Source organism: Diceros bicornis, chromosome 4 (assembly GCF_020826845.1).
Source record: "Diceros bicornis minor isolate mBicDic1 chromosome 4, mDicBic1.mat.cur, whole genome shotgun sequence".
NCBI classification, from domain to species: Eukaryota; Metazoa; Chordata; class Mammalia; order Perissodactyla; family Rhinocerotidae; genus Diceros; species Diceros bicornis.
The window spans coordinates 60,423,771-60,447,387 of NC_080743.1; the positions used below are offsets into that span (position 1 = coordinate 60,423,771).

A 23,617-nucleotide genomic window follows, 5' to 3' on the forward strand; every position below is an offset into this window, starting at 1 on the left:
GCCTGTGCCCCACCTGGCCCCTCCTGCTTCTCCTTGTCTGGCGCAGATGTCCGATTGGCTTGGAGGAGAGGCAAAGGCTCAGCTTAGGAAAACGTACAGAGTTGGCAGGCTACTTCGGAGAGGGAGCTGAGTCTCTCAAGATCTACACTGCGAAGGCCACACACTACACATGAACCCTAGTAACACTGCCCGCAGATGCCAGTGACCTGAGACCAGGGACTCCCAGACAGCGTGGGGCCACCGGGGGAAGGAGAGCTGGGGGCCCTGCGTCTCTACCCTTCAGTGCTGCCTCCCCTGGGATAACCTACTGCTGTGCCCAGAGAGCACAGGGGTGGCTTCTGAGGGGCTGACGTCCACTCTACAGGGAGCGTCCAGAGAAGTGTCCCTCCTTCACCTCTGGGTAGATTTAACCTGGTCCACATCCCCTCAGCCCCCACCCCCCTCATTCTGGGGCCTCGACAGACCTGCTCTCCCTGCCCAGAACTCCCTCTCTGTGAGGCTCAATGGCTCCCACAGGCCTCTCCGCCTCTGACCGCCGGGGCTGCTGCTCCGCCACTCTGCAGCTGGCTCCTGAGCTTCTGCAGGGAAAATGGATCAGCTCTTTGAATTTTCAACACTGAGCACATCACAGGTGCTCTGTGATGATCGGTCACTTCAGCTTCTCAGTTACCCCTGCCTGAGTCCTTCTACAGCCTCAGTGAACCCTGATGGCCCTTGTCCTTATCCCGACACTTTATCACCTACAACTTGTGTATTAATGCCGATGCCCAGCTAGACAGTAAGCTCACGAGGTCAGCGCCTAGCGTTATGCCAGGTTTAGGAGGGAGAATATTAGATAGTTAGCTAGGGCTGAAAGAGAATTTGTCCCTTAGTCCAACAATGAGGGCAGAGACAGAGGAGGTCTGGATGGTTATAGTCCTGGGGATGGGGATGTGGCTGTGGCTGCCATGATGGCCTCCAGGGATGTCAGAGTCTGCGGGGGGATGCAGAGGGCTGATGACAGTGACAACTGGCCAGGACTCTGAGATGACCCTCCCCCTATGTTTTGCCTTTCAAGTCCTGAGGGCAGCTCATGAGGACTCTTTACTCTGGGGCCTCTGTTCCCCTGAATATACGTGTGTGTGTTTATAAGTGAGTTCAATGTCTTTTCATGTTTTGGGCCACGGGGGCTGTATAACTCAGTTTGCCCAACAGCAGTTCCGTGAGCACACATCTGAAGCTTTGGGAGAGAATATGGCAAGACCTGGGTCTGGGGGCTTGATGCTGGGGCGGGGGGCAGGGACTTCCTTCTGTTTCCTCTATCCAATTCTAACCACCCTCTCAGGGAGTAACCACAGTATCTTTTATCACAGCAGTTCCAAGAATCACACATACACCACCACAGTTGAAGAATATTTAACTTTTCTTAAAAAAAAAAAATCTTAACCATGAAAGGAAGAAAATAAAAGAGTATACATTATTTTAACAGCAAAACAGTCATTTCCATATCTATATTTTATATATTATATATATATATTTATATATATGTATATATACACCTAGCACAGTGTGTATATTCTATTTGTCAGTGGGGGAGTGGAGTGGACATGGTAACAGGGGCCAACGCTGTGGTGGCCCCCGAGGATGGTCCTGGTTAATTTGGGGACTCCAGCATTCAAACCCCCTCTGCTCACCTCCTGGGGCCCGGTTTTCAGCTCCGTACCTGATACACTGGTTTTCTATAGGGAAGGTGGGGAAAGGTGGACACAGGCCGGGTAAGATTTCCCCTGAAGATGAGAAGTCCTGGGAGGGAGGGAGTGGCTTGGCACTGAGCCGCAGAGGCTGGGCTCTCAAGCTAGGCAGGCCGGAGGCCAGGAGACCCTTCCGCCCACAGGGGACTGGGGCACTCAGGGCCGGCTCCACCTTCAGGCCCTGATCCTGGAGCTGAGTGTTAACTAGGAGATCCAAGTGAACCTCCCCTTCTCTTAGCAGTCCCTTCTAGAACTGCCTCTAGCACCCCAGGAACAGAAACAAAAAAGGTCAAAGTTATTTACAATAACAAAGATGCACATACAATACATACATATTTATAGGAAACCAAAGTGTCAAAGAGGAGAGGTGGAGGCCCCTCACCTCAGCCTTGGGGTCCTGTGGAGAAAGGGTGGGAGGAAGAAAGTGCATTTACACAGAAGCCTCCTCCCTTCACCTGCATGTCTGAGGGCGCCCACATACAGGTGGACACGCGAATGGGGGACGGGGGGCCTTTCAGATGCAGTCAGCATGCTTAGGAGACACGAGGCCTTGGAGTGGGGGCTGAGGGAGGGAAAAAGACACTGGAACTTGACTCCGATCAGAGCAGACCAAGCAACATGCGGGTCTCCCCCCCGGGTCTTGGCTGGATCTATCTCCTCAACTGCCTCTGCCCAGGGAGGAGGTTTAGGGTGTGCCCACCCTGTGCCCCTGCCTCGGGCCTGTCCCTAGAGCAGGAGTGGGACGCAGAGCATTTGGTGGTTTGGACAGTTACAGTCCTGGGGATGTGGCTGCCTCTGCCACGCTGTCTTCCAGGGGGGTTCCAGGGCCTGCGGAGGATGCAGGGAGGACAGTGAGGAGCTGGCCTCTGAGATGAGCCTCCCTCTTATGTTTTGCCTGGAAAGTCCTCAAGCTCATGAGTAGCTCCTTTGGCGCCATCCATCTGTGACAAGGCATTCTCCTCCAGAAACCCTAGTTTCTTATGGGGCCTGGGAAGGGCTGTCTACTGAACCCCACTTTTGTTTCATCAGCCCCCAAAACCCACGGGTAGGTATGTGCTTTGTCTCCCTGAGATAGAACATCACCATGTCCCTGACCCACTCAATCTGGTTCTGAGCCATTAAAAGATTTTAGATGTGAGACTAGGCTCCCTCTGGTTTGTTATCTCCATAACCCAAGGAAATAGAGGGCTCAATTCTAAGATTTTAGGGGCGTTTCTGTGGGGCCTCCCTATAATTATATCTTTCTGAAGCTGAGGGAATGGATTAACTGTATGTAAGGGGGAAATGAGACCCTCTTCTCAGAACCCTCTCTCTCCTCACACTGCGTGGAGACATTTGCTCCCTAGCTGGATGCCTTCTCCCCCAGGGTAGGTACAAAGAGGGAAGTGGCTTCACTCACCACCCTCAGGGCAAGGCCCCAGTGCATGGCTGTCCCTGGAGTCAGAGGCCACGGCTTCCTTGGCTGGAAGTGACAGGGCGCTGTCTGTCCATCTAGCCACCTCTGTGTGGAAACTGCCCACAGGTGTGGTGCCACCAGACGACTCTCCCCCAAGGGACCTGAGCAGCTCTCTGTGGGCCAGCTCCATGTCCTAGAAGAGTTGCAGGGGAATGTCTGCTCTCATCCGTCTGTTCATAAGGTCCCTGGGGGAGGGACCACGCTCTCTTATGTGTGCTGGGCCCTCGGGATGGGGCTGCGCTTGAGGGTGGCTAGACGGGCTGAGGGAAGAGCCCCAGGCCAGGCCAGGATCTAGGGCTCCCCTGGACACACACATCACTGAAGGCCTCCAGGGACCCAGGCCCCGTTTCCCTCACCTTGAGCCTGTTGAGCTTGAGGGTGAGCTGCTCAATGGTGCAGAAGATCATGCCCACGTCCCTGAGGGCCAGGCTTGGGGGAGAGCGGCCGGGGCGCCTCTGATCTCCATTGCTTCCTGGCAGCTGGGGCGGAGGCTCTGCCTGCCAGGCGGGGAGGCTGTCAGGCTGGGAGTGGTTCGTGGGTGCCCCTGAGGGGTCCGTGCTTGAGTCCAGGGGTCCTGCTGGCATGCTGACATAAAAACAGTTCCCTGTCCCCACAGCAAGAGAAAGAGGTTAGGAGGCAAATAGAGAGAAAGTCTAAGCCATCCTCCGCTCCCTTGGTGTTCCCTGTGCTGACTGACAGGACCGGGGAAGCCGCCCTGCAGATGAGCTCAGAGCGTGCTGGCCTCACGCTGCCTACCCATCTCCTACAGCTCTCCTCCTCCAGAGAGCCTTCCAGATAGCAGTGTTGCAAAGTTCGGCCCATACCAGGGGAAGTGGTGGAAGTTAAAGGAGAAGTGGCAGGAGTGTCGTCTTTCATCTGGGAGCAGGGGAGTGGCTCCCATTCCGTGAAGGAAGGGGAAAGAGGTGGTGGGCTGGTTTCAGGCACTTGTGAAAAGGAGCCAGCAGCGGCTTCCTTCACTCTGCCCCGTCTCAAGCTCCGCTGATGAACTTCAGCACCATCCCCTGACCCACTGCCATCTATTTCACGATGCTAGAAACACCTCAGCTCATCAGAGGGGGGTCTGAGACAGCTGGAGGAAGGATGTAGTGGGTCCCTGACAGAGCAGTAAGCATGGGTACACACGGAGGAACCTAGGAGGCCAGGTAAGCCTATTTCACGGTGACCTTGGAGTGGTGGCTCAGAATATCAGGCTAAGGACACTAGGCTTCCCCGCTCAATCTCATGACTGAGCACAGGCTGCCTAACCCTACTGCTCTGAAAGGGGCCTGTGCAGCTCTTGCCAAGTGGGTGGCACAGGGTCTGTTCCCCTGTCCTGAGGCCCACGTCCTACTCCCCTCCCATTCCAGACAGCTGAGGGGGCGTACAGGCATGTGTCCCCGTCTGCCTGCAGGCAGGACTCCAACTCCCAAGCCCAGCTCTACCCCCACAGGTCCCGCACTCCAGCCCTGGCCTGTCTCTGGCTCCAAGGAGAAGTTCATTACCCGTAGCCTTTGCTCCGCCTTCCACTTCAGGTGGCTCAGGCTCTGACTGGCCACTCTCTGGTAGTGCAGGGACAACCTTGCTGCCTGCCACCTCAGCTGCACCGACACCACCACCACCAGGGAGAGCAGAGACCGAAAGAGAAGGAAAGGGAAGGGAGAGAGAGTAGGATGGAGAGGGAGATAGGAGGGGGAGTGGGGGGTGGAGAAAAAGAAAAAGGGAAGAACCAAGTGAACACAAGATCACACATGATTACACCCAGGGAGCTGCAAAGAACTTTCCACCAATTCACTGAAGGAGAGAAGGAAGGTCAGTTCCCAGAAACCCAGGAGAGAGGGCAGACCTTGCGCAGATGGAACGAAAAGTGCTCCGGGAAAGGGAGGCAGAGCTGCGCACTAGGGGAGGCTAGGAAACCCCCTCAGCACTGACTTGGACCCCATCCCACCCCTCGTGAGCACCCTCCGCGCCTCATTTCATCTTTCCTGCCTCACTCCCCTGATCAGTCTCCTGTCTTCAGCTTTCCTCCTCCCCCTGCCCGGGGCATCCCTCCCCTGGGCTCACTGCTCTGGCCAGACAAACCTGTCCTGAGCACCTATCCTGGCTAGTCTTGGCTCTTCTTGTTTTAAAGCCATTCATAGTATTCCACAAGCTGGGGCACCCTCCCCACGCCCTTACCCTCCATGTGCCTTCCCAGCCTTGTCCTACAGCGCCCCCGCCTTTGCTCGACCTCTAGTGCAGCTGCCGTCTCCACCCCCACACTGCCAGCTCCATCATCACTGCTCTCTGCAGTGACTGGCTGCGAGCATCGCCCGTGTCTTTCTGGGAATGAGGCTCCTAAGAAGAGCCTCGTCTTTTCCTTAGGACTGGAAGATCAGTGAAGAACACCAGCAGAAACTTGTACTGAGAGTAGATGCATGCAGGCAGCAGGTAATATCCTCCTATTGTAGAATGAGGTGCAGAGATGATTCAGAATTTTGTCTAAGGTCACACAGATATTAAGTGACAGAGACAGGGTTCTGAACCTTGGCTGTGCGACCCCAAAGCCTTTGCATGGTATCAACATGTCTCCTTCTCCCAAGATCCAGTGCGAGCCCCTGCACACACGGTTTCCAGGGTAAAGGGGGGGAAGGAAGGAGCCATTTGGAACACTTGCCTCTACCCTAGCAAAGCTAGGCATTTGTCTCCCCAGTGGACACTCCAACTTATTTTACCTTTTCTCACAACTTTGTAACTTCCTGCTGTCTCTGTGCTTGAAGTTTCTTCCTCTAGATTCCTGTCCAGCTCAGGAGACTCCCAGATCCCAGAATTTCTGGTCCTTGGGGGCAAGTGTTCCAGAGAAGAGAGAGCCACGTCCTCCTGCTCTGGCTGGCCCCCCTCTGGTCCTGGGAGCTGGGTGTTGTCCCCTTCACCCCCAGTGGCAGCTGGCCCTGGGGAGCCTGGGTCCCAGGGGTGAGAGGTGATGCTGATGACAGAAGGTGTGGGTGTCAGGTCGTCCTCGGGCTCCCTGGCAGCCTGTGGTTCCACAGAGTGACCCGGTAGCAGGCTCCACAAGATCAGGTGCCGCAGGTTCTCCACTGGAGGGGAAACAGGGTGATGGCTTCCCCAGCACAGGACTGCACACCACGCCAGCGGCGGGAGAGCACAGAGGTGGCAGGAGGGTCGCTGCTCCCCTCCCCCACCCCTAACTTGGTGAAACAGCCTCCTCAGTCACAGAGTGGAGCTGGAGGGCTCTGGCCAACCGCTTTGGTGGTGGTAGGGGGCGGGCGGAGAGAAGGGGAGCGACAATTGTCTCTCTGCATCCATCTCTCCTGAAGCACAACCAGGGGAGCCTTCAAGCAAGTGGAGTGTGGAGATGTCTGCCAGTTCACACTGGCCACGCTACTGGGGGATGGGGCTGATGGCAGAGTCCACGGGGCACTCACCATCTTCCAGGGCTGCATCAGCGAGTCCTTCCATGAACAGAGGGCCTGGGAGGGGCAGGAGGATCGGGTCCCTTGTCCTGCTGCCCCTGTTCTCTACATCCAGGGATGTGGAAGCGTGAGGCAGGACACCCACCTCCTCTTCCTCTACACTGCCCTCCTGCTCAGGATCCTCTAGCAGGACTGGGTGCTTCCCTTTGACCCTCTGCTGGGGCCCAGTGCCTGTTTTGAACGGGAGGACAGAGTAAGGCAGGGAAAGAGGGAGGGCAGGTATGGGCTGATCCCATGCCCAGCGTTGGATTCAGGGGGCAGGGAACATCAGCTGATTCATTCCACAGATGTTTACTGAGCACCTGCTACGGCAGGCACTGTCTCAGGCTCTTGGCATACAGCAGTAAATAAAACAGAGATCCCTGCCCGTGTGGAGCTTAAATTCTAGTGGAGGGACATGTAGAAATAATAAAAGAAATAATTATCTAAATAAATGAGAAGGTGAGAAGTGCTATAGGGAGGAAGAAAAAATCGAGCAGGCATGTGGGACCAGGACTGCTGGTTACACATTAAACCGAGTGGTCAAAGGTGGTGTATGGATGCCGAGATAACACTTGTACAAAGACTTGCAGGAGGTGTGAGAGTTAGGAGGAAAAGCATTCTAAGCAGAGAGAAACAGAAAAGGGACTGGGAGATTTCTCTCTAAACCCAAGACGTGAAGTTACTCACATAAAAAACTTCAATGAGAATTCTGTTTGGGACCCTCCCGCCCCTGCCAATCCCCTCCCAGTAATCGTGCCCTAAGCCCTCTGAGCTCCCACTCCTTGCAGTCTCTTCGTGCATCGCATTCCCATTAGTAACCCCTGCCTGGAGGAAGAGGGGCCCCTGGACCCTGCCTGACTGCCCCTCTCTTCCTACACTGCTAGATACCTGCCACCAGAAAGCCAGGGTTGGAGTCTCTGTTCAAGTGAGCTAGTCTCCACTTGCTCGAGTCTGTTCTCCTTTCTCCTCCAGACTCTTTCCTCCTCACCCCGTTTCCTCTGTTCTTCTCATCAGACCTCCTACCTCTGGCCCTGATGGACTTCTCCCATCAACCCACACCCACACCTGACCACCTCCCTACCTTTGCCTACAAAAAATGGACTGGGGTGGGCTCCCACAAAGGCCATTCAGGGGACTTACCTCTAGGAAGCTCGTCAGGTTCTGGCTCCCCATGGAACACTTCTGAGTCATCCAGTCCCACCCTGAGGGGAGAAACAGCCAAGGGGGAGGGACGGTCACCTGCTGGGAACTCTGGCTCTCTGCCAGCCAGGAGGTGGTGACGTCAGGTAATTCCACCCTGGCCTCCAGAGTTAGAAAGGGCAACGAAGGAGTAGGGTCCAAGAGGCGAGGTGTTAGGCTTCGGCACCTGCCGTCTGGCTGGCAACCTGTGGGGGAGGGTGGGTGCCAGCCAAGCTTCTCCTGGTCCCAATTCTACACCCCCCACCCCACTTCAGGCACAGTCTCCACCACAGCCAGGTGGAGGGCTGTGGGGGGACAGCGGACAAGGACAGAAAGCAGAGATGTGGGGCATGTCCGTGCTAACATTTGTCTACTGAGGCTGTCCATCCCCAGGGGAGAAGGGCTTGGAAGCAGCAGAAAATGAGTGGTTTGGAGTGGGGATGATGAGGGGGCCTGGAGGGCTAAGCACCTGCTGCGTGTGGGGCTCGGGTGGGCTGGCTCCTGGGGGCCCGGGGGTGGGCGATGGACAGGCGCTGGAGCAGTTCCAGGGTGCCTGGTGGCATTCCGCACGGCCTCGTCTAAGAGCTCCATCCATCTGTTGCTCGGCAGGGACAGAGAGGACTGGTGGTGAGAACAAGACCAAGGCACACAGCATCTCCCCCTACTGACCCCACTGCCCAGAGCTTCGAGGCCCTTCTCCACGCCCTGCCCCCACAACCTTCTGCCTGGCAGGTTCCTACCTCCTCTCTGTCCCGTCTGGTGGCTGCGTGGGGTTCTATTACTTGTAGCTACCAATTACCGAACACCAACCCTCGGTTAGGCTCTGTGCTAAGCATTCTGTATCTGTTCTCTCAAAGTAACTTTCCAAGAGGTGGCATTATCCACGTCTTACAGATGAAAACCCTGGCTAAGAAACTGTCTGCCTCAACCTGTCTCCTTCTTCTGTGCCACGCTACCTCCGGCTGGCCACTGTCAGGGGATACGGGGTAGGTGGATGACCTGGCTGGGGATGAGGGTCCTGGAGGTAAACATCTGAGAGGAATGCATACATTTCACAGGCTGGATGGGAAAAGGGAAGAAGAACCCAAGGGGAAGGGAGTGGGGCCAGAGACATGAAAGAAGCAAAAGGCTGGGAGCCTGCTGAGGACTCCTCTCTGTCACAGGCCGGCTTACAGGGCAGGGATGGGGGTCCTGACAGCCCCTCTATGTCTGTCTCATCTCCCCCTTCCCTGCCCAACCCTTGTCCTCTGACCACTCTGGGGCCCAGCCCTGGCCTCACTGCCCACCGTTCTCATACACACCACCCTGGTCCCAAGGGGACGGCAGTTACGTGTGACCCCTCAATCAATTCTCACGTGTTCTTGTCTGATGACGTCAATGCCACCAGCTCATATATCTGGGGTGGGCCCAACTCAGAGGTGCAGATGATGAAGAAAGCCCGTTTATCTGTGTGAGGAAAGGAAGGTAGAAGGGTCTGCATTGGGGGTGACAGAGGCGTGAGAGCAGCCTGGGCCAGGACAACAGAGTTCGGTCTTGAGGCGCTGACCCTCAACACAAATGAAGAATGCAGCATGGGACAGACCTCAGCCATCAGAACCACTTGGAACTCATTTACAACAGGGACAGAGGCAATTCTGGAACCCCTAATATTATCTTCACGGTCACCCCCATGACCTTCTTGCTCCCCTAACAGTGAGGGGTGACGTTTATATGCCCTATGCATGGCTTAGGGTTCATAAAACTTTCTCATACCCATCATCCCTTTTGATCTCCCTAAGAGGTAGGGTAGCTATCACCCATGTTATAGAGAAACAAAACGAACCCAGAGAATTCAGTTGCCTGGCTCTAGTTCCAGAACTCTTTCTTGTACTCACTCCACTTGTCACTGAAATGTCTCTGTACACTGTACAGCGCTGAACTGTGGGCGCTTCAGTCTTCTGCACCCGAGCTCTGCCTAAGTCACCCGTGAACACGAAGGCTTGTTCTACTCCCCTCTGCCCAATCCCATTCTTCCCAATCCTGCTGAGATGTCTGTAGCCCATCCTAGGTGCCCTCATCCCACCTTGTCTGTTCCAGCTTCTCTATCTTCATCTTGGTCCCCATCCTACCTATCATCCTGGTACATCTTGGACCACATCCTCCTGCTTAGATAGGTCAGGATAGGAGGAAAGGAACACAGGTAGACCAATTAGCTCTCTAAGGCCCCAGATCAGCCCTGCATCACCCAGTGCTCGCTGGACTCTAGTGACAGCGATCATGGCCCTGGGGCCCAGGCCAGCCGAGACCGTCTCCCCATGGTACCTGTGGCCACGGAGCGGATGAGCACAGCATTGAGCTTGAGCACGGGGCTGAAGGTCTGCTTGCTGTCTGAGGAGCCCACGGCTGTCTTGCTGTGGCACTTAAGCAGCAGCTTCTCGTCCTGTTTCTGCAGCAGCACCAGGAGGTCCTCCAGCAGCAGCACGTGGAGGTCTGGAGGGGTGTGGTGGCTGTCAGGCGTTCCCCATCACCCACTCATCCCTCATCAACACACGGGGTACCTCCCGGCTACCTTACTACCCCATTAGAGCCCAGGTTCCAGGGTTTATGATCCAGGGACACAAGAGCCCTGGCGCTGCCCAGCCCACCACAGACTCTCTCGGCCCCACTCCCCTGACACATACCCAAGGTCTTATCCTTGCTGATCCTCCAGGTCAGGGGCCCCTCATGGATCATCTTTCTGGTTGTAAGATCCAGGCTCTGTTAAGGAGACACCATTCATTCATTCATTCATTCATTCAACAAGTATTCGAGAACCTACTATGTGCCAGTCATTGTGCTAAGGTGCCGGGAATCAGTGAACAAGAAACAGTCCTTGTCCTTACATTCGGGGGCAGGGGTGCAGGGGGCGGGGGAGATGACACAGATAAGTAACAAGGCAACTCTGTCCTGTGCACTGCTGTGCAGGGGGATACCCCAATGGCTCTGGCTTGGGTTTCTCATCCACCCCCTGTCACATGCCAGCAACCTTCCTAAGGTCACTCTCTGCTTCACCTGCCCATCCCTTCAGCTTTACTCCTCCCAAATGGTCTTCACCTTTCCCTCAGGCTCTAACTCTCATCCCCTGCTCTCCCAGGCTGAGGTCTAACACCTAGTCTTTGTTGGTGGGGCTGTCTGTCCTTGTCTATCTAGGGGTGGGGTGACGGTGATAACAGGGAGTGTATTGCAGGCCCTGTCATGCTGTCCTATCACAGATAGGCCCGTCTCCTACCTCCAAGATTCTCCAAGGCCTGACCAGAGTTCTGCTCCTAGGGAGCCCAAGAAGTATGTGTGTGGGGGGCTGACCATGCTGCAGCCTCTGCCTCCTACCTTGAACTCTGCTGCCAGGGGGTTGCTGGCCCTCTCCAGGGAGGTGGTATCCAGGCGTTTCTGGTAGCCCTCTAAACGGTGCCGGTTCTCGGTCTGCTTCACTGCCTCATTCACATACTTGAGAATTTCCCGGCACTGATCCCGGGCCCGGCAGAGCTTCTCGTGCTCAGAGGTCCCACCTGCCAAACGGGGTAGAGGAGGTGCTGAGGGGCTACTGCCTGAGAATTCTGTGAGTCTGACATTACCTGGCTGCCTATAGTCACGGGGACTGGCCTCCTGCAAACCAGCAGGTAAGGGTGTAGATGCGCCACCCTTGCCTAACTCGAGGACCAAGTGTAAGGTCAACTTTTACTGAGTGCCCTTGTGTTTCACACCACTGCTGTGAAGATACAGGTATCTACTGGGGATTCCTGCCTAGACCACAACCAGCTCTACAGAGGTGGAACAGGATGGGAAGGGAACAGGGGGATGGCAATGACTGTGCTCTAGGAACACCTGTTCAAATCAGGTTGAGGTTCCTCACACTTCTATACCCTGACTCCAACATCCCCAATTCGAGCATGCCAAAAGATGCTCAGGATCCCAGGGACAGTGACAATCTGGACCTAGACCCCCTTCTTCAGCCTGGTCCCTACTCTGGACCACGTATGGCTGTATCTTTTGTGCACTCCACAGAGGTGTCCAGCAGGGGGGATGAACTGGGGCTGAAATCCAGCCATGGCCCCCAACGATAATCAGAGAAGCGAAGGTGCCCTCCACATGCCAACCTGTGTCCACTCAGAGGCGTTTCTCTGATTTGCACAAAGGCCCCATATAGGCTAGAGGTGGCCCTTATCTCCTCCTGCTGTTGAGCACCTTATATTTTCTAAGGCACATTTACAATCATTATCTTCTTTGAGACTGACCACAACAAGGAAAGGAAGGAGACTGAAGACCAGAGAGGTCAAGTGACTTGCTAAGCTCACAAAGCAAGTCAGTGCTAGAACTAGGGTCTGAAATGAGGGCTGCTGCCTCCCAGCGCTAGCCCCTCTCAAAGGCCTACCCTCTGTGTGCTTGATGATGTTCTCCAGCAGCAGTGGGTACTTGGTGAGCCGCTGCATCTCGGAGATGATGAGGTCTCTAAGCTGCAGCCGCCGGCACTGGGGGTGGCTCTCGGCCTCCTAGAAGGCAGGAGGGACAGACAGAGGAAGACGTCAACCTGTGGTTAGGAGCTGGCTTATGGGCTCAGGACCAAGACGGGTGTGAAAATGCCAAACAGATCCTCATCCCAGATGGTCACTCAGAAACAGTGGTGGCAGCTTCTTCCCTGAATCTTTAGGGAAAGGCTGGTAGGGGCAGGGAGACAATGGCCCAAGGAAGGGAGATGGTCAAATAAGCTACATAGAGCAGGTATTTGTCCCACATTGTAGACAAAGAAGCAGAGACCCATCTAAGAGCACACAGGTACTAGTAGGTGAGCCGGGCTTGACTGTTAATCCAGTGTTCTTTTCAACCAACAGTGGGCTCTGTCTTGGGAGTGGGTACGTGTCAGTGATTTTGGAGAGGTGGTGTTGGGGAGGGTGTGGATGGGAGCTGCCGGGTTATCCTCCCTGGTAGAGAAAAGAAGCTGGGAGACCTGGAGCTGGGAGCCAGAAGGAGGGGAGTTCAGGAGATCCTTGGTGAACCTGGTTAACTTTTTTTTCTCCCAGTCTTACTGAGATATGACTGACTTGGTTAATTTTTAGTGGCGATGAGGGAAGGCTGAAGGGCGGCCCAGGACACACCTGCATGAAGAGCTGGAATCGGCTCTCCTTGCGCTGCCTGGTCTTGATCAGCTCCAGAGCTATGGACTGATAGGAGCAGAACTGAGCGGCCACTTGCTGGAGCTCCTCCCGGGCGGGGCCGTCAAACTGGGAGGCAGAATGGACATGGGCCCAGGCATCACACCCCCGCCTGGGACGTCTCTCCCCATCTCCTCCTCTGCCACATCCTCTAGCCGTGGGTAATGACACCCATCTCCTCCAAGCAGGAGTTTGCACCATACCCGAGCCAGCATGAGGTCACTGATTTCTTTGATGATGGGGCCCTCCTCCCGGAGCTTCCTCATGGCTTCACACCAGGAATCTGGGGCAAGGAGAGAAGAAACAGAAACGCCTGGGGTTGAGCTGCACTGCCAGACCCTTTGTGACCAAGAGAAAAGGGATCTTTGACAGCAGTGCTGTGGGGAAGAGTCTGGGGGCCAATTTACTTTTGGGGGAACTGGAATGCTGGTTTCAGGTTATACGTCAAGTTCTCGCACCAAAGAGGACTGGCAAGGGTTATCTACTCAGGGAGGTCCTGGCATGTGGGCAAAACCGGAAGGGAAACCTGAAGGCTAGCCAGAGAAGGAGTCTGGAGGGGGGAGGTCGGCAGACGGGGAGGACAGGCTCCTCACTGTGGATCTCTATGAGTTCAGGCAGGTTGGGAAAGAGCCGGGCCAGCTCCTCCCGGGGCATCAGGTTCTCCTTCTTCATTCGCTGGTAGAAGATCAGGTCCAGGACCCGGAGTGTGCGCAGATGGGAAGCTTCTGTCACAAACAGCTCTGAGAGGGAGTTGTGACAAGGAGGGGTAGAAAGACAGGGAGAAATCAGATTAGCAAGTATCTAGTCACTACCCTGATCCCCAAACGCCCACTTTACTTTTGGGGGAACCGAGTGCCAGTCTCAGATCATACATCAACGTTTCTCCCACCCCAGGGGCTAGAACTGACGTGGCCCTTACCAGGACAGCAACACAGATCTGCTCCTGTCCCTAGGCCCCACCCTATTTAGTCTTTACTACCCTTTGCATCATAGGTGTTCTGCGCCTGTTCCCACACAAGTCGCAGTGGAAGTGGGGGGAGGTGGAATGTGTTCTCACCGTTGATGACCTCCTGCCGGTCAATCTCCCTCTGGCTGAGCCCAGCCACCACATCCTTGCCCACCGTATGCTGCCAGTTTTGGGCGTCCGGCTCTGGCTCCAGGTCAGACAGTTGGCCCAGATCATCCTCTAGGAGGTGGGGGAGGAGGGCATCTGTGCAGAACCCCAAGTTGGGGGACTCAATGCTCCTGGGGGAAAATGGGCAGTTCAGCCTCAACTGGAGGAAGACCTCACACATGGTGTTTGTCCTTCCTTCTCCTGCCCACCTTGCCTGCCCCAGGCCCGTGGGAAACCAGAGGGCCATGAAGAGGAGAGGAACACCCAATCCACCACTCAGGGTTAGGGGGAGCAGCTGAATGGCTGGGACACAGACACTAAACAGAGACGATACCATCACTCACTTGCGGCCCATTCTGGGGGTGAAAGGAGGGGTGGGGTTCTCAAGAGACCTGTGGAGAGAATGTCAACTCTCAGCAACCCTCTGCCCCTGCCCCTGCCCCTGAGATATCAGTGGGCTGAGCCACCTGAGCCCTGCTCACCTGGTAGAGAGGCTGGAGGCAGAGGATGAGGCTGACTGGTGGAGGCGGGCAGCCTCCGCAGCAGCATCCATGTCAACGTCACTGCGAGAGCGGGGCACGTTTTCTGCCTTCCGAGACCGCTTCATCTCCTCCCGGCCCTTCAGGCTCTCAGAGCGGCCCAGGCGAATCTCTGAGCGCGAGCTGGGGTGGGAAGGGCAAGAGACCTTGGGATCTTATGTCCTGGCCAGCTTTTATCTGCTGCCCCATCTCAAGGGTGCCTCAATGCTGCAGGTTCTCTACCTGACCCCTAAAAGGCCCAAATACCCGGGTGACGGATGCTTCTCAGTGACAAACCACTTTTGTTGCTCGACACACTCCTCCCTCCCCCAGCCTGGCTTGATGGACAGAGTCTCTCATCTTCCCCGTGACCAATCAGGAAGGGATCCTAGCAGGAAGGTGAAATCTGGGACTAACAATCAGACTTGTGGTGTGTCCAGGTGCCAAAGACCCCAAGCCCCCATCAGGAAAGCTCTGGACACTGAAGTCCCTCATCAGGGACTACAAGGTCCACCCTCCCTAGCCCTGGGGCCGTCTCATGGCCAGTCCATCTTGCCCTCTGCTTTGAAACAAGTCAGCTGCTTGAGGTGGATCTCTCCTTTTACAAGATCTTCTCAGAGGGAAGTAGAGTCACTATCTTCACACACTCATTCTAGCATTCTCCACACTGTCTGTCGGAAAATTCTATCTGCTGTTGGATTCCTACCCCTCTAGTTGTGACGTAGATTTCTTCCATTCTTATCTTGATAGCATCCTTCCTAAGCTTCTGTTTCCCCTCTTGAGAGCAGACCAGTTTGGGAGGGGGTGCTTACAGGAGCCTGTTTACTGACAGGTAGGAGCCTGCTCCCTGAACTGCCATGCTTGGCCACTGGATGTCTCTGGGGCTTGATGAGATACTGACGACCAGCTGTTGCTCTTTTTGAATCCTGTAGTGAATCAGTCCCGAGACAGCTGGCATCTCTGACCCCTAGCTGCTCCAGGATCGTGCCTCCCCCCATGGTCCCGCTGGGCTGGTTCTTTGCTGACATTATTACTACATCCTGCTCTCTCATCCTGTGGGCCTCCAGCACCACAGAAGGCCTGGAGAGGTCTGGAGAGCTCTTAATAGCACAGCAGGGTGCTGCAGGGAAGGAGCCAAGTGCCATGGTCTCCATTCATCAAGTCTCTCTGGATCCCAGAGGATCTAAACGGAGCTTTCCCCGCGGGGTCCGAGAGTTTGTCCACAGGGTTAGGAACCATATTGCCAGCCGATCCCCACTGAACTCACCCCCTGAAGTCTGTTAGAACAATTCCAACCCAGACTAACTCGAAACACTTTTCACCAGTGCCCTTACTGGGTCATTTTTGCACACAACAAACCTCATCCGGTGGGGTTACTGGGGCTTCAGAGCTGAGCACCTTCCTTTAGCTACCAAGAAGTGAGCAATGCTCTCACCAGGAAGTGAGGCACATAACCCACCTCTGGTCAAAAATTCCTAGAGTATTGCCTCCTAGAATTGGGGCCTTCTCATTCCTGTTAGGTACCTACGACAACCTCTGACCCACTGTGCTGCTTACGCTATTTCTTCTAAGGTTGCCAGTGAACTTATAATCATCAAATCCAGAGGCTTTTGCTGAGAGCAGATTCAGGATCCAAGTGAATGTCTTAGGGCAAATTCACCTGGCAACTTCAAGAATACAAGTTTGCAAATGGTCTCAAATATTTTCTCAAAATGTTGATATTATATCTTATAATTGTGTATTTGATACATCTGTAAGATCATGCCGACCACAGCAATCATGTAATTTTTATGTTTAATTTACCCAGTAATATTAGAGCTCAACCTTTCACCCAAGTACAAATCCAATATTTATCTTTCCTTAATATTTGTTAATTTTCACTATGGCAAAATCTTTTAATAAGTATTGAGCTTATAAAGGTTTAATATAAACAGAAAAGAGTAACCCTGCAAACGAGCAGGAATGTCTGACTTATGGTTTGCTAATGAGTTATTTCAGAGGTAAAGGGTTTGACTATCCAGGCTGCTACATATTGACTTGCCTTTGTGCCTGCCCTTAGTGCAGCTCAGTGGTTCACATTTGAATGTACGTAAGAATTATTTTCGTATACACGAGGCTACATTTACTATACCTGAAGGGTTTCTTAAGGAATTTGCAAGGATATTTCTGACTCTAGGCAATTTTTGCTTTAAGTGTTGGTGGCAGAATTTTAGACATGACTTGATTGTTATCATGCCACAGTCAAGACCAAGTCCAAGAGTGCTTCAATACCAGAGAAGGGTTCTCATTAGAACCTGACCAAAGATGGAGAATGTGAGAGACGTCACAGCCTCAATTCCCCTTTTCTTCTTAAAAAGGGAAGAGCAGTTCGTTTCGAATTGATGAACTCTGAATCTGTCTGCTGAGATGGACATCTGATGCCAAAGTTACATCATCCACCTTTAAAGCACTGGCAGAACCTTGTCTCTCGCTCTCTTCTTCTTGGGTGGCAACGACTGTCTTTGGCCTGACTTCCTTATTTCTCAGGACTTCTCTTTGCCCCCTTCTAGGCTTCTCTCTCCTTGGCATGTAGGGTTTCCTGATTAGCTGCTTTATAATATAATCTAGCTCATTCTTGGGATGGAGGCTGCTGAGGAGCTAGGGGCTGAATGCAAAGGAAACTGGAAAAGCACAGGGTTCCTGGGCTGGGAGGTCAAGGGCGCTGCTCTCTCCTCCGCTGGCCTGATCACCACCACATGTCTTCTTCTGAAGACACCAGGCAGGAAGGGTGGGGGAGGGGGAGAGTGTTCTAGAGTGGGAGCCTATGGTCTAGTAGAGGGATAAAGTAGCTGGAATTAAACCCTATCTCCAAACCTAGCCCCTGCTCTGCTTCCTGGGCAGCTGGCCAAACCCATCCAGCCACTGCTACCTGTCACTCTCCAGCAGGTCCTCAGGAAAGCTTCCTGTCGAGAGCCGCTGCATCCCAGGTTCTGGGGCATCATACTGCTGGTTGTTCTCAAAGTGCTGAATGATGTTCCTCACATTGCCTGGTTTGACTGGAAGCAGAAAGGTAATGAAGGATACTCTGCTTTCTGTTCAGGGACAATCCTCTGGGCCCTCGCTACCCTCTAGCCCAGCAGACAGAGTAATGAGCAAGCATGGATGAGAACAGAAGGGGTTGAGAATCAGGAGACAGTTCTAGGCCTGGCCCTTCTACTAACATGCAGTATGGCCTGGGCAGTCACTCTACCTTTCCTGGTCTACTCTTTCCTCATATGCAGAATGAGAGGGTTTGGAAGTACATTTCTGTGGATACAGCCATACCTTGGGGATACTGTGGTTAGGTACCAGACCACTGCAATAAGACGAATACTGCAATAAAGTGAGTCACACGTATTTTTTGGTTTCCCAGTGCATATAAAAGTTATGTTTACACTATACTGTAGTCTATTAAATGTGCAATAGCATTATGTCTAAAAAAAATGTGCATACCTTAATTAAAAAATACTTTATTGCTAAAAAATGCTAACCATCATCTGAGCCTTCAGTGAGTCGTTATCTTTTTGCTGGTGGAGGGTCCTGTAAAAACCCTCTGTGAGGCGCAATAAAGCGAGGTATGCCTGTATTTCTTTTGGCTCTCACGTTCTTTATTACAATGACTCTTCTGCCTGAAAATCATGACTAGGTTTTTCCCAAGCGCCACAAACAGGTTAAAAAAAAAAAGCCAGGAGGACCAAAAACACAACTACAGTAATTTGGCCATGTTGTCAAATTTTATCAAGCATTTTTCAAATCTGTATTATTTTTAGAGTTCATTATTTCTATTTTTCCTTGACTCTCCTTCCTGTTCTTTCTGCCCTCGCTCCCTCCCCCCACTTCTGGTCTCTATCAATAAAGAATCAGACCCTTTATTACCAGTGAGGGGGTGCTTAGGAGGAACGGAGGAGGGATGTCACTCTCTGGCATTCAAATTCTCGTCTTTTTTCAAAGCTAAGACGAAAGAGAGCTGTTCTTGTTAAAAGAAGCAGAGAGGGCAGGTAAGAGAGTAAAAAGGCACACGTGGGCCGGCCTGATGGCATAGTGGTTAAGTTCGCGGGCTTCGCTTCAGCGGCCCAGGGTTCACAGGTTCAATCCCGGGCGTGGACCTACACTCCGCTTGTTAAGCCATGCTGTGGCAGCTCCCACATATAAAGTAGAGGAAGATGGGCATGGATGTTAGCCCAGGGCCAGTCTTCCTCAGCAGAAAGAGGAGGATTGGTAACAGATGTTAGCTCAGGGCTAATCTTCCTCAAAAAAAAAAAAAAAAAGGCACACATGATGCCACATTGAGACCCTGGAGAAGAACATGCATGCCCGGGGCTCAGTGGCTGTCATCTGCAAAGTCAACCAGCTCAGCTCCAGGTCCAGTGATATTACAACAGGAGTTGGGCTAGAAATGCTGCTCTGTCTGAGACCAATGGGAAGGATAAGTGGGATTAGGGAAGCAAGATAAATACCCCAGGGGGCTATGCCCTGATCCTAACCATACTAACCAGAGTTCCGTGCATGCTTTAGAGATTCTGATATCTACATATACAAACTTAGAAATCTCCCTAGGTATCTAAACTTGAGTTTCATAAGAAAATTTCCAAGCCAGAAGGAACAGAAAAACATTTAGCTGGTTTCTTCAAAGCTTACAACTTCATATCCTGTAGGCAGGTAGCTAGGGTAATATCTTTCGAAAACTGCCTAACAGATGACTGTGTGTGTGTTAGGAGCAGGGGCAGTCACCATCACTCCCATTTTGGAGATTAGGGCCAGATCTGCTTGTTCCAGACTGAGTGTGCATCTGGGCCTTGGGCAACTGCCGGAGCCAGGGCCAGCTGTGCAGCCACCGCCCTGGGCTGCCCTGGCCGGGTGACAATGGGGGAGCCTGGGAACATCCTATAACAGAAAGCCAGGCTGAGTCCACTGTTCCCTCTCCCATGGGCCACTTGGAAAATGCCCAATTGTTCTCGGGATATAGTTACACCCTAGCTGTGATAAGAAACAGGTGTAGCCCTGAGATCTGGTAAAACTGAATAACCCAGAGCAACAGGGGAAAAAACAGGTAGCAAGGAACACATTTTTAAAAAGAACAAAGTTGCACTGGTAGCCTTTGCTCTCCTTCCTCCATTCTCTGAATGACAATGAAACTAAATAAAATTAGATTAGATGTTACTAACAATCAGATACTATCACTAATAAACAGGGGCAACAGTTGATTCTAAGTGGCAAAACTCTCAATATTGAGCTTTCTAGCTTTGGTGGGTGTTTGGTCTTGAGATATGGATACAGATTTGTCTGATGTCCTGGGAATTAACACCAAACCAAACCACGAAATCACAACAGAAAGATCTGACTTAAAGAGACGGTAGATACCCAGCATCCTTATCCTGCCCTTGGGATCAGCAACTCCACCCTGGGCGTTCCTGTCCCTTCTCAGGCTGCTCGGTCTCTGATTGGGCTGCTTGCTCCATGCCTTCCTTGGGCAGGGTGGACAGGAGCAAGTACATGTTAAGAACTAAGGGCCTGGGTTTCAAGGCCATTCTTTTCTTTTTTCCATGTTTTATAAACATTTTTTCAATAATTCTTTATTTTCATTGTTTAAAATAGCATAATGAGTCTAGGAATTTAATAACTTTTAAAAATAATTTTGAAGATCATTATTTTTAATTGCCACTTTTAGATAAAATGAATTCTAGTCACAGAATAACTTGCTGATTGCATCCCACTACTATTTCTCTCCATAGATTTATTGTAGAACGTAGGAAATATTAATCACCTGACTGTATGCATATGGACCTCACTGAGGGGAAAGGAACTTGTCCAATTCTAGGTTCTAAGCTTCTCTGGGTTACTGTGTATTTTATATCTATCTATCTACCTATCTATCTATCTATCTATCTATCTATCATCTATCTTAATACATAGATTCTAGAAGATATTAGGCACTCTAAGATAATTTAGGGTCCTTTTTTACCTGCTGAAGTTACACAGTGCTGGCAATTAAGAGTTAAAAGAAATAAAGGTGCTGTGCTAAAGGGCTTAAGCAAAGTAGACGATATAAATAAAAATACCCCAAAGAAAAATAGTTAGAGACCCATTATTTACTAAAAATCCCTCATAACCTTCAAAAATGAGGATTTTTATTATTACTTCAATTGAAAACAAAAATCTGAGGAACTTGTGCAGGATACTTCAATGTGTGAGGGTTTCCCTCATTTATATAGAACCCCGGACTTGGAGCCTCGTTCATGGAGAGGTGAGAGAATTAAAGAGAAACGTCTCAGGCTGCAGAACAATCTCGGGAGGAACTAGAAGGCAGCCCTCTGCCCAATGGCCGGGAAGGGCTCCCCATGCCCCACCCCGGGGAGGAGTGCCCGGCCCTGGAAGCCTGGCTTAGGCAGGTGGAGTCCTGGGTTAGGCCGGAAAGCCCCTTGGGCAGGGGTTTGCGTCACAGAGCAGCTTTTGCAACAAGGAGGAACATGGAAGAGAAGTGGAGTGAGGAAAGGGAGGGAGGAAAGAGGGGCAGGATAGGAGGAGAAGATGAAGGAGGAAAAGGGAAGAAGGGAAGGCAGGATTTGGGAGATGGAAACTCAAGGCTAATGCAAAGAAAAACCCAAAGAAAATGGTCCTTTTACCTTCCACAGGGGACAAGGGAATATGAAATGCTAAAAGAAAACAAACAAAAACAAAAGTAAACCATGAAAAGTCAAATTAATGTTTCAAGAGTCAAAACAAAAAGTACATCAAGCTGGAAAATGAAAGGCAGTGGCAAAAATCAGGGCTGATCTAACGGAGTCCCCTCCTTTCCCCCTTCTCCCAAAGGAGCAATTTCAGAAAAGGCAGCAGGCCCACCCTATGGCCTTCACAGATTCCCAAGGCTAATACTGGGGGCTTAAGATACTGACTGGGAGGGCCAGCAGCAATTTCCAGACAAATGACACAATGCTAGGGAGAGATCAATGACAGGATCAATGAGTTTTGGGTTACTGATGGCAGTAGGGAAACCTCCAAGTCCCAAACCTACCCCCTTTCTGCTTAGTTCTGCTTAATAGTAACTCAAACTCCCCACCAAGGGCCCATAATTGCTTCCAACACACGGGACCTCAGAAGCACAGATAAATCCCACGGATGAAGGTGAAGAGGGCATTTACTGTCAACAGAGCAATTTTGCCAAGGGGAAAAATTCCTCAGCATGGCTGTTCAGTAGCTACAACTGGCTCTGAGTTCCTGGACCAGGACCCAGGGACCCTGGACCAGGATCCACGGCCTCCGGGGCTCTGAAGCAGTCATCTGTACCTCAGAGGGCCTGCACTGGCTGTGTGGCCAGGGGAGAATGCAGCAGCACTGAGAGGAAGCTGCAGTCTCCGAGTCTGGGCCTGCGGCTCCCAGAACCACAGAAAGACCCTCTGTCAACATACTGGTCTGTGAAGGGGCTGAGGTCTCTGCCCGAGACTGTTGCTCCCCGAATACTCACTGCTCTGGGATGAGCTTTTGGGCTTCCCGATGTACTTGAGGATGGGGTTTCGCTTCTTGTCCTCCAAGGCATCCTTTTCTTTCTTGGAATTGCTGCTCTGCTGAGACAAGAGACACTGGGGTTTAGAGAAGGTCCCGATACTCAGGCTTGGCCACTAATTATTCTGCCACTGTCCCCAAGACTGGCCCTAAACAAATAGCTGGAAAACAGACTCATGCTTGTACCCGACCTAGCACATCTGCTCTGTCCTGGGTTTGGATGGAGAGCTGCTCTAGTCAGGATTCTCAGAGTCCACATCCCAAGGCAGCGAGATGAGCTAAATCACTGCAGAATGGCCTCCCCGTCGGCCTCAGCGCAGAGACCTGCACCAAGAGAGGACACTGTCTAGGGCGGGTCTGTCACCTTCTTGGTCTTTGGGAAGAAGGGTAGCCACTTGTCCTTGTCAGGAGCAGACTGGGCCTTTTCGGCTGTGTTGGAAGATCGTGCCTCTCGAAGACGGATCCCGGCATGGCTCATGTAGGTATTGAGGGCGAAGTCCATGGGGGCACTGCGAGAGAGAGGCCGGGTGTGGGGGATCTGAAGGCCGAGTTATGTCCCTGCCAGCAGGCAGAAGGGCTGGAACCCTGCTTCAAACAATCTCCTCACCACCACCCGGGGTGGGCGAAGGGATAGTTATGGGGTCAGGGTATTCAGAGGAGGCCTGGAATACTCAAAAGGCACAGCAGGCAGAAGCTGGCTAAAGTCTTGGCTGGCAGGACTCCCAGGAGAAACCGTATTCTTTTCCTAAACAGAACTCTTTCTAGTGAGGGGATGGTGGTCAGTGGAAGGACATGTCAGTTCCCTAAACTGTAAGCAAAGAAGCCACGGGCAGGCCTGGAGGACCGGGTGAGGCCCACAGCTAACGTCCTCAGGCACACATGTGGGGGTGGGGGGCAGAGGGAAGGGAGAAGTGCCAACCTGCCTCCGCCAAGGTAGACTGCCTTTGCCACTCTTCCACCCCCCAATACAAAGAGAAAAAGAGATGAGGAGGAGCTGTCAAGTAGCTTCCAATTGCCACAAATGAAGCTGTCCAGAGCTCTGTGTTTAAAAATGTATTTGGCTCTCAATTCAGTAGACAGATTATCCACTTTGTGGATTCAATGCAGCCAATGCCTCAGCCCTGGCTTTCCTTCCCTCTTACACAGACTTCCCACCCCATCTCCTTTCCCTTATTAAGTGTGTGTGTGCTCAGGGAATGCATACTCATCTTAACATTAGCTGCTGAGAAACAGAGAGATACGTACACAGGCTGCAAAAAAAAAAAAATCATAATATGTGCCCAGAGAGGAAACGTGTTGTTCCCCAGCTCCCCTCTGTAGGTGCTGCTAACACAGGCTGACTCTATCACCGTCACTTCTTTAGGTGGTTTAAGAGAAAGAAGCAGCAAGGGAGACACAAGGCTAATTTGGCTGGAGAAGAGGAGGCCAGGTCTGCGTAGGTCAGGAGCGAGGGCAGCTTAGTGTCTTCACACTGAGGAGCAGACC

The 23,617-nt window shown here is 52.4% G+C and overlaps 1 protein-coding gene across 5 annotated transcripts in view; it reads right to left on the bottom strand.

Moving 5' to 3' along the window:
• Nucleotides 1–1,379: 1,379 nt before the first annotated feature.
• ARHGEF11 (Rho guanine nucleotide exchange factor 11) overlaps nucleotides 1,380–23,617 on the bottom strand; it is a 103,586-nt gene continuing 81,348 nt past the window's right edge. For 2 of the 5 annotated variants that reach the window (XM_058539502.1, XM_058539499.1), the window contains 23 exons: nucleotides 22,497–22,641; nucleotides 22,095–22,191; nucleotides 21,256–21,285; nucleotides 17,523–17,649; nucleotides 14,579–14,758; nucleotides 14,441–14,488; nucleotides 14,040–14,227; nucleotides 13,576–13,722; nucleotides 13,186–13,265; nucleotides 12,926–13,051; nucleotides 12,205–12,322; nucleotides 11,163–11,341; nucleotides 10,478–10,553; nucleotides 10,119–10,286; nucleotides 9,173–9,263; nucleotides 8,287–8,412; nucleotides 7,779–7,840; nucleotides 6,609–6,827; nucleotides 5,898–6,260; nucleotides 4,689–4,784; nucleotides 3,543–3,790; nucleotides 3,130–3,319; nucleotides 1,380–2,558 (listed from right to left, as the gene is read on the bottom strand). In XM_058539502.1, the coding sequence (XP_058395485.1) occupies nucleotides 2,500–2,558; nucleotides 3,130–3,319; nucleotides 3,543–3,790; nucleotides 4,689–4,784; nucleotides 5,898–6,260; nucleotides 6,609–6,827; nucleotides 7,779–7,840; nucleotides 8,287–8,412; nucleotides 9,173–9,263; nucleotides 10,119–10,286; nucleotides 10,478–10,553; nucleotides 11,163–11,341; nucleotides 12,205–12,322; nucleotides 12,926–13,051; nucleotides 13,186–13,265; nucleotides 13,576–13,722; nucleotides 14,040–14,227; nucleotides 14,441–14,488; nucleotides 14,579–14,758; nucleotides 17,523–17,649; nucleotides 21,256–21,285; nucleotides 22,095–22,191; nucleotides 22,497–22,641 (3,163 nt within the window). In that variant the 3' untranslated portion in view covers nucleotides 1,380–2,499. Of the gene's footprint in view, nucleotides 2,559–3,129; nucleotides 3,320–3,542; nucleotides 3,791–4,688; nucleotides 4,785–5,897; nucleotides 6,261–6,608; nucleotides 6,828–7,778; nucleotides 7,841–8,286; nucleotides 8,413–9,172; nucleotides 9,264–10,118; nucleotides 10,287–10,477; nucleotides 10,554–11,162; nucleotides 11,342–12,204; nucleotides 12,323–12,925; nucleotides 13,052–13,185; nucleotides 13,266–13,575; nucleotides 13,723–14,039; nucleotides 14,228–14,440; nucleotides 14,489–14,578; nucleotides 14,759–17,522; nucleotides 17,650–21,255; nucleotides 21,286–22,094; nucleotides 22,195–22,496; nucleotides 22,642–23,617 lie in introns of all 5 variants that reach the window. The other 3 variants (XM_058539501.1, XM_058539498.1, XM_058539500.1) reach the window with 2 other exon arrangements.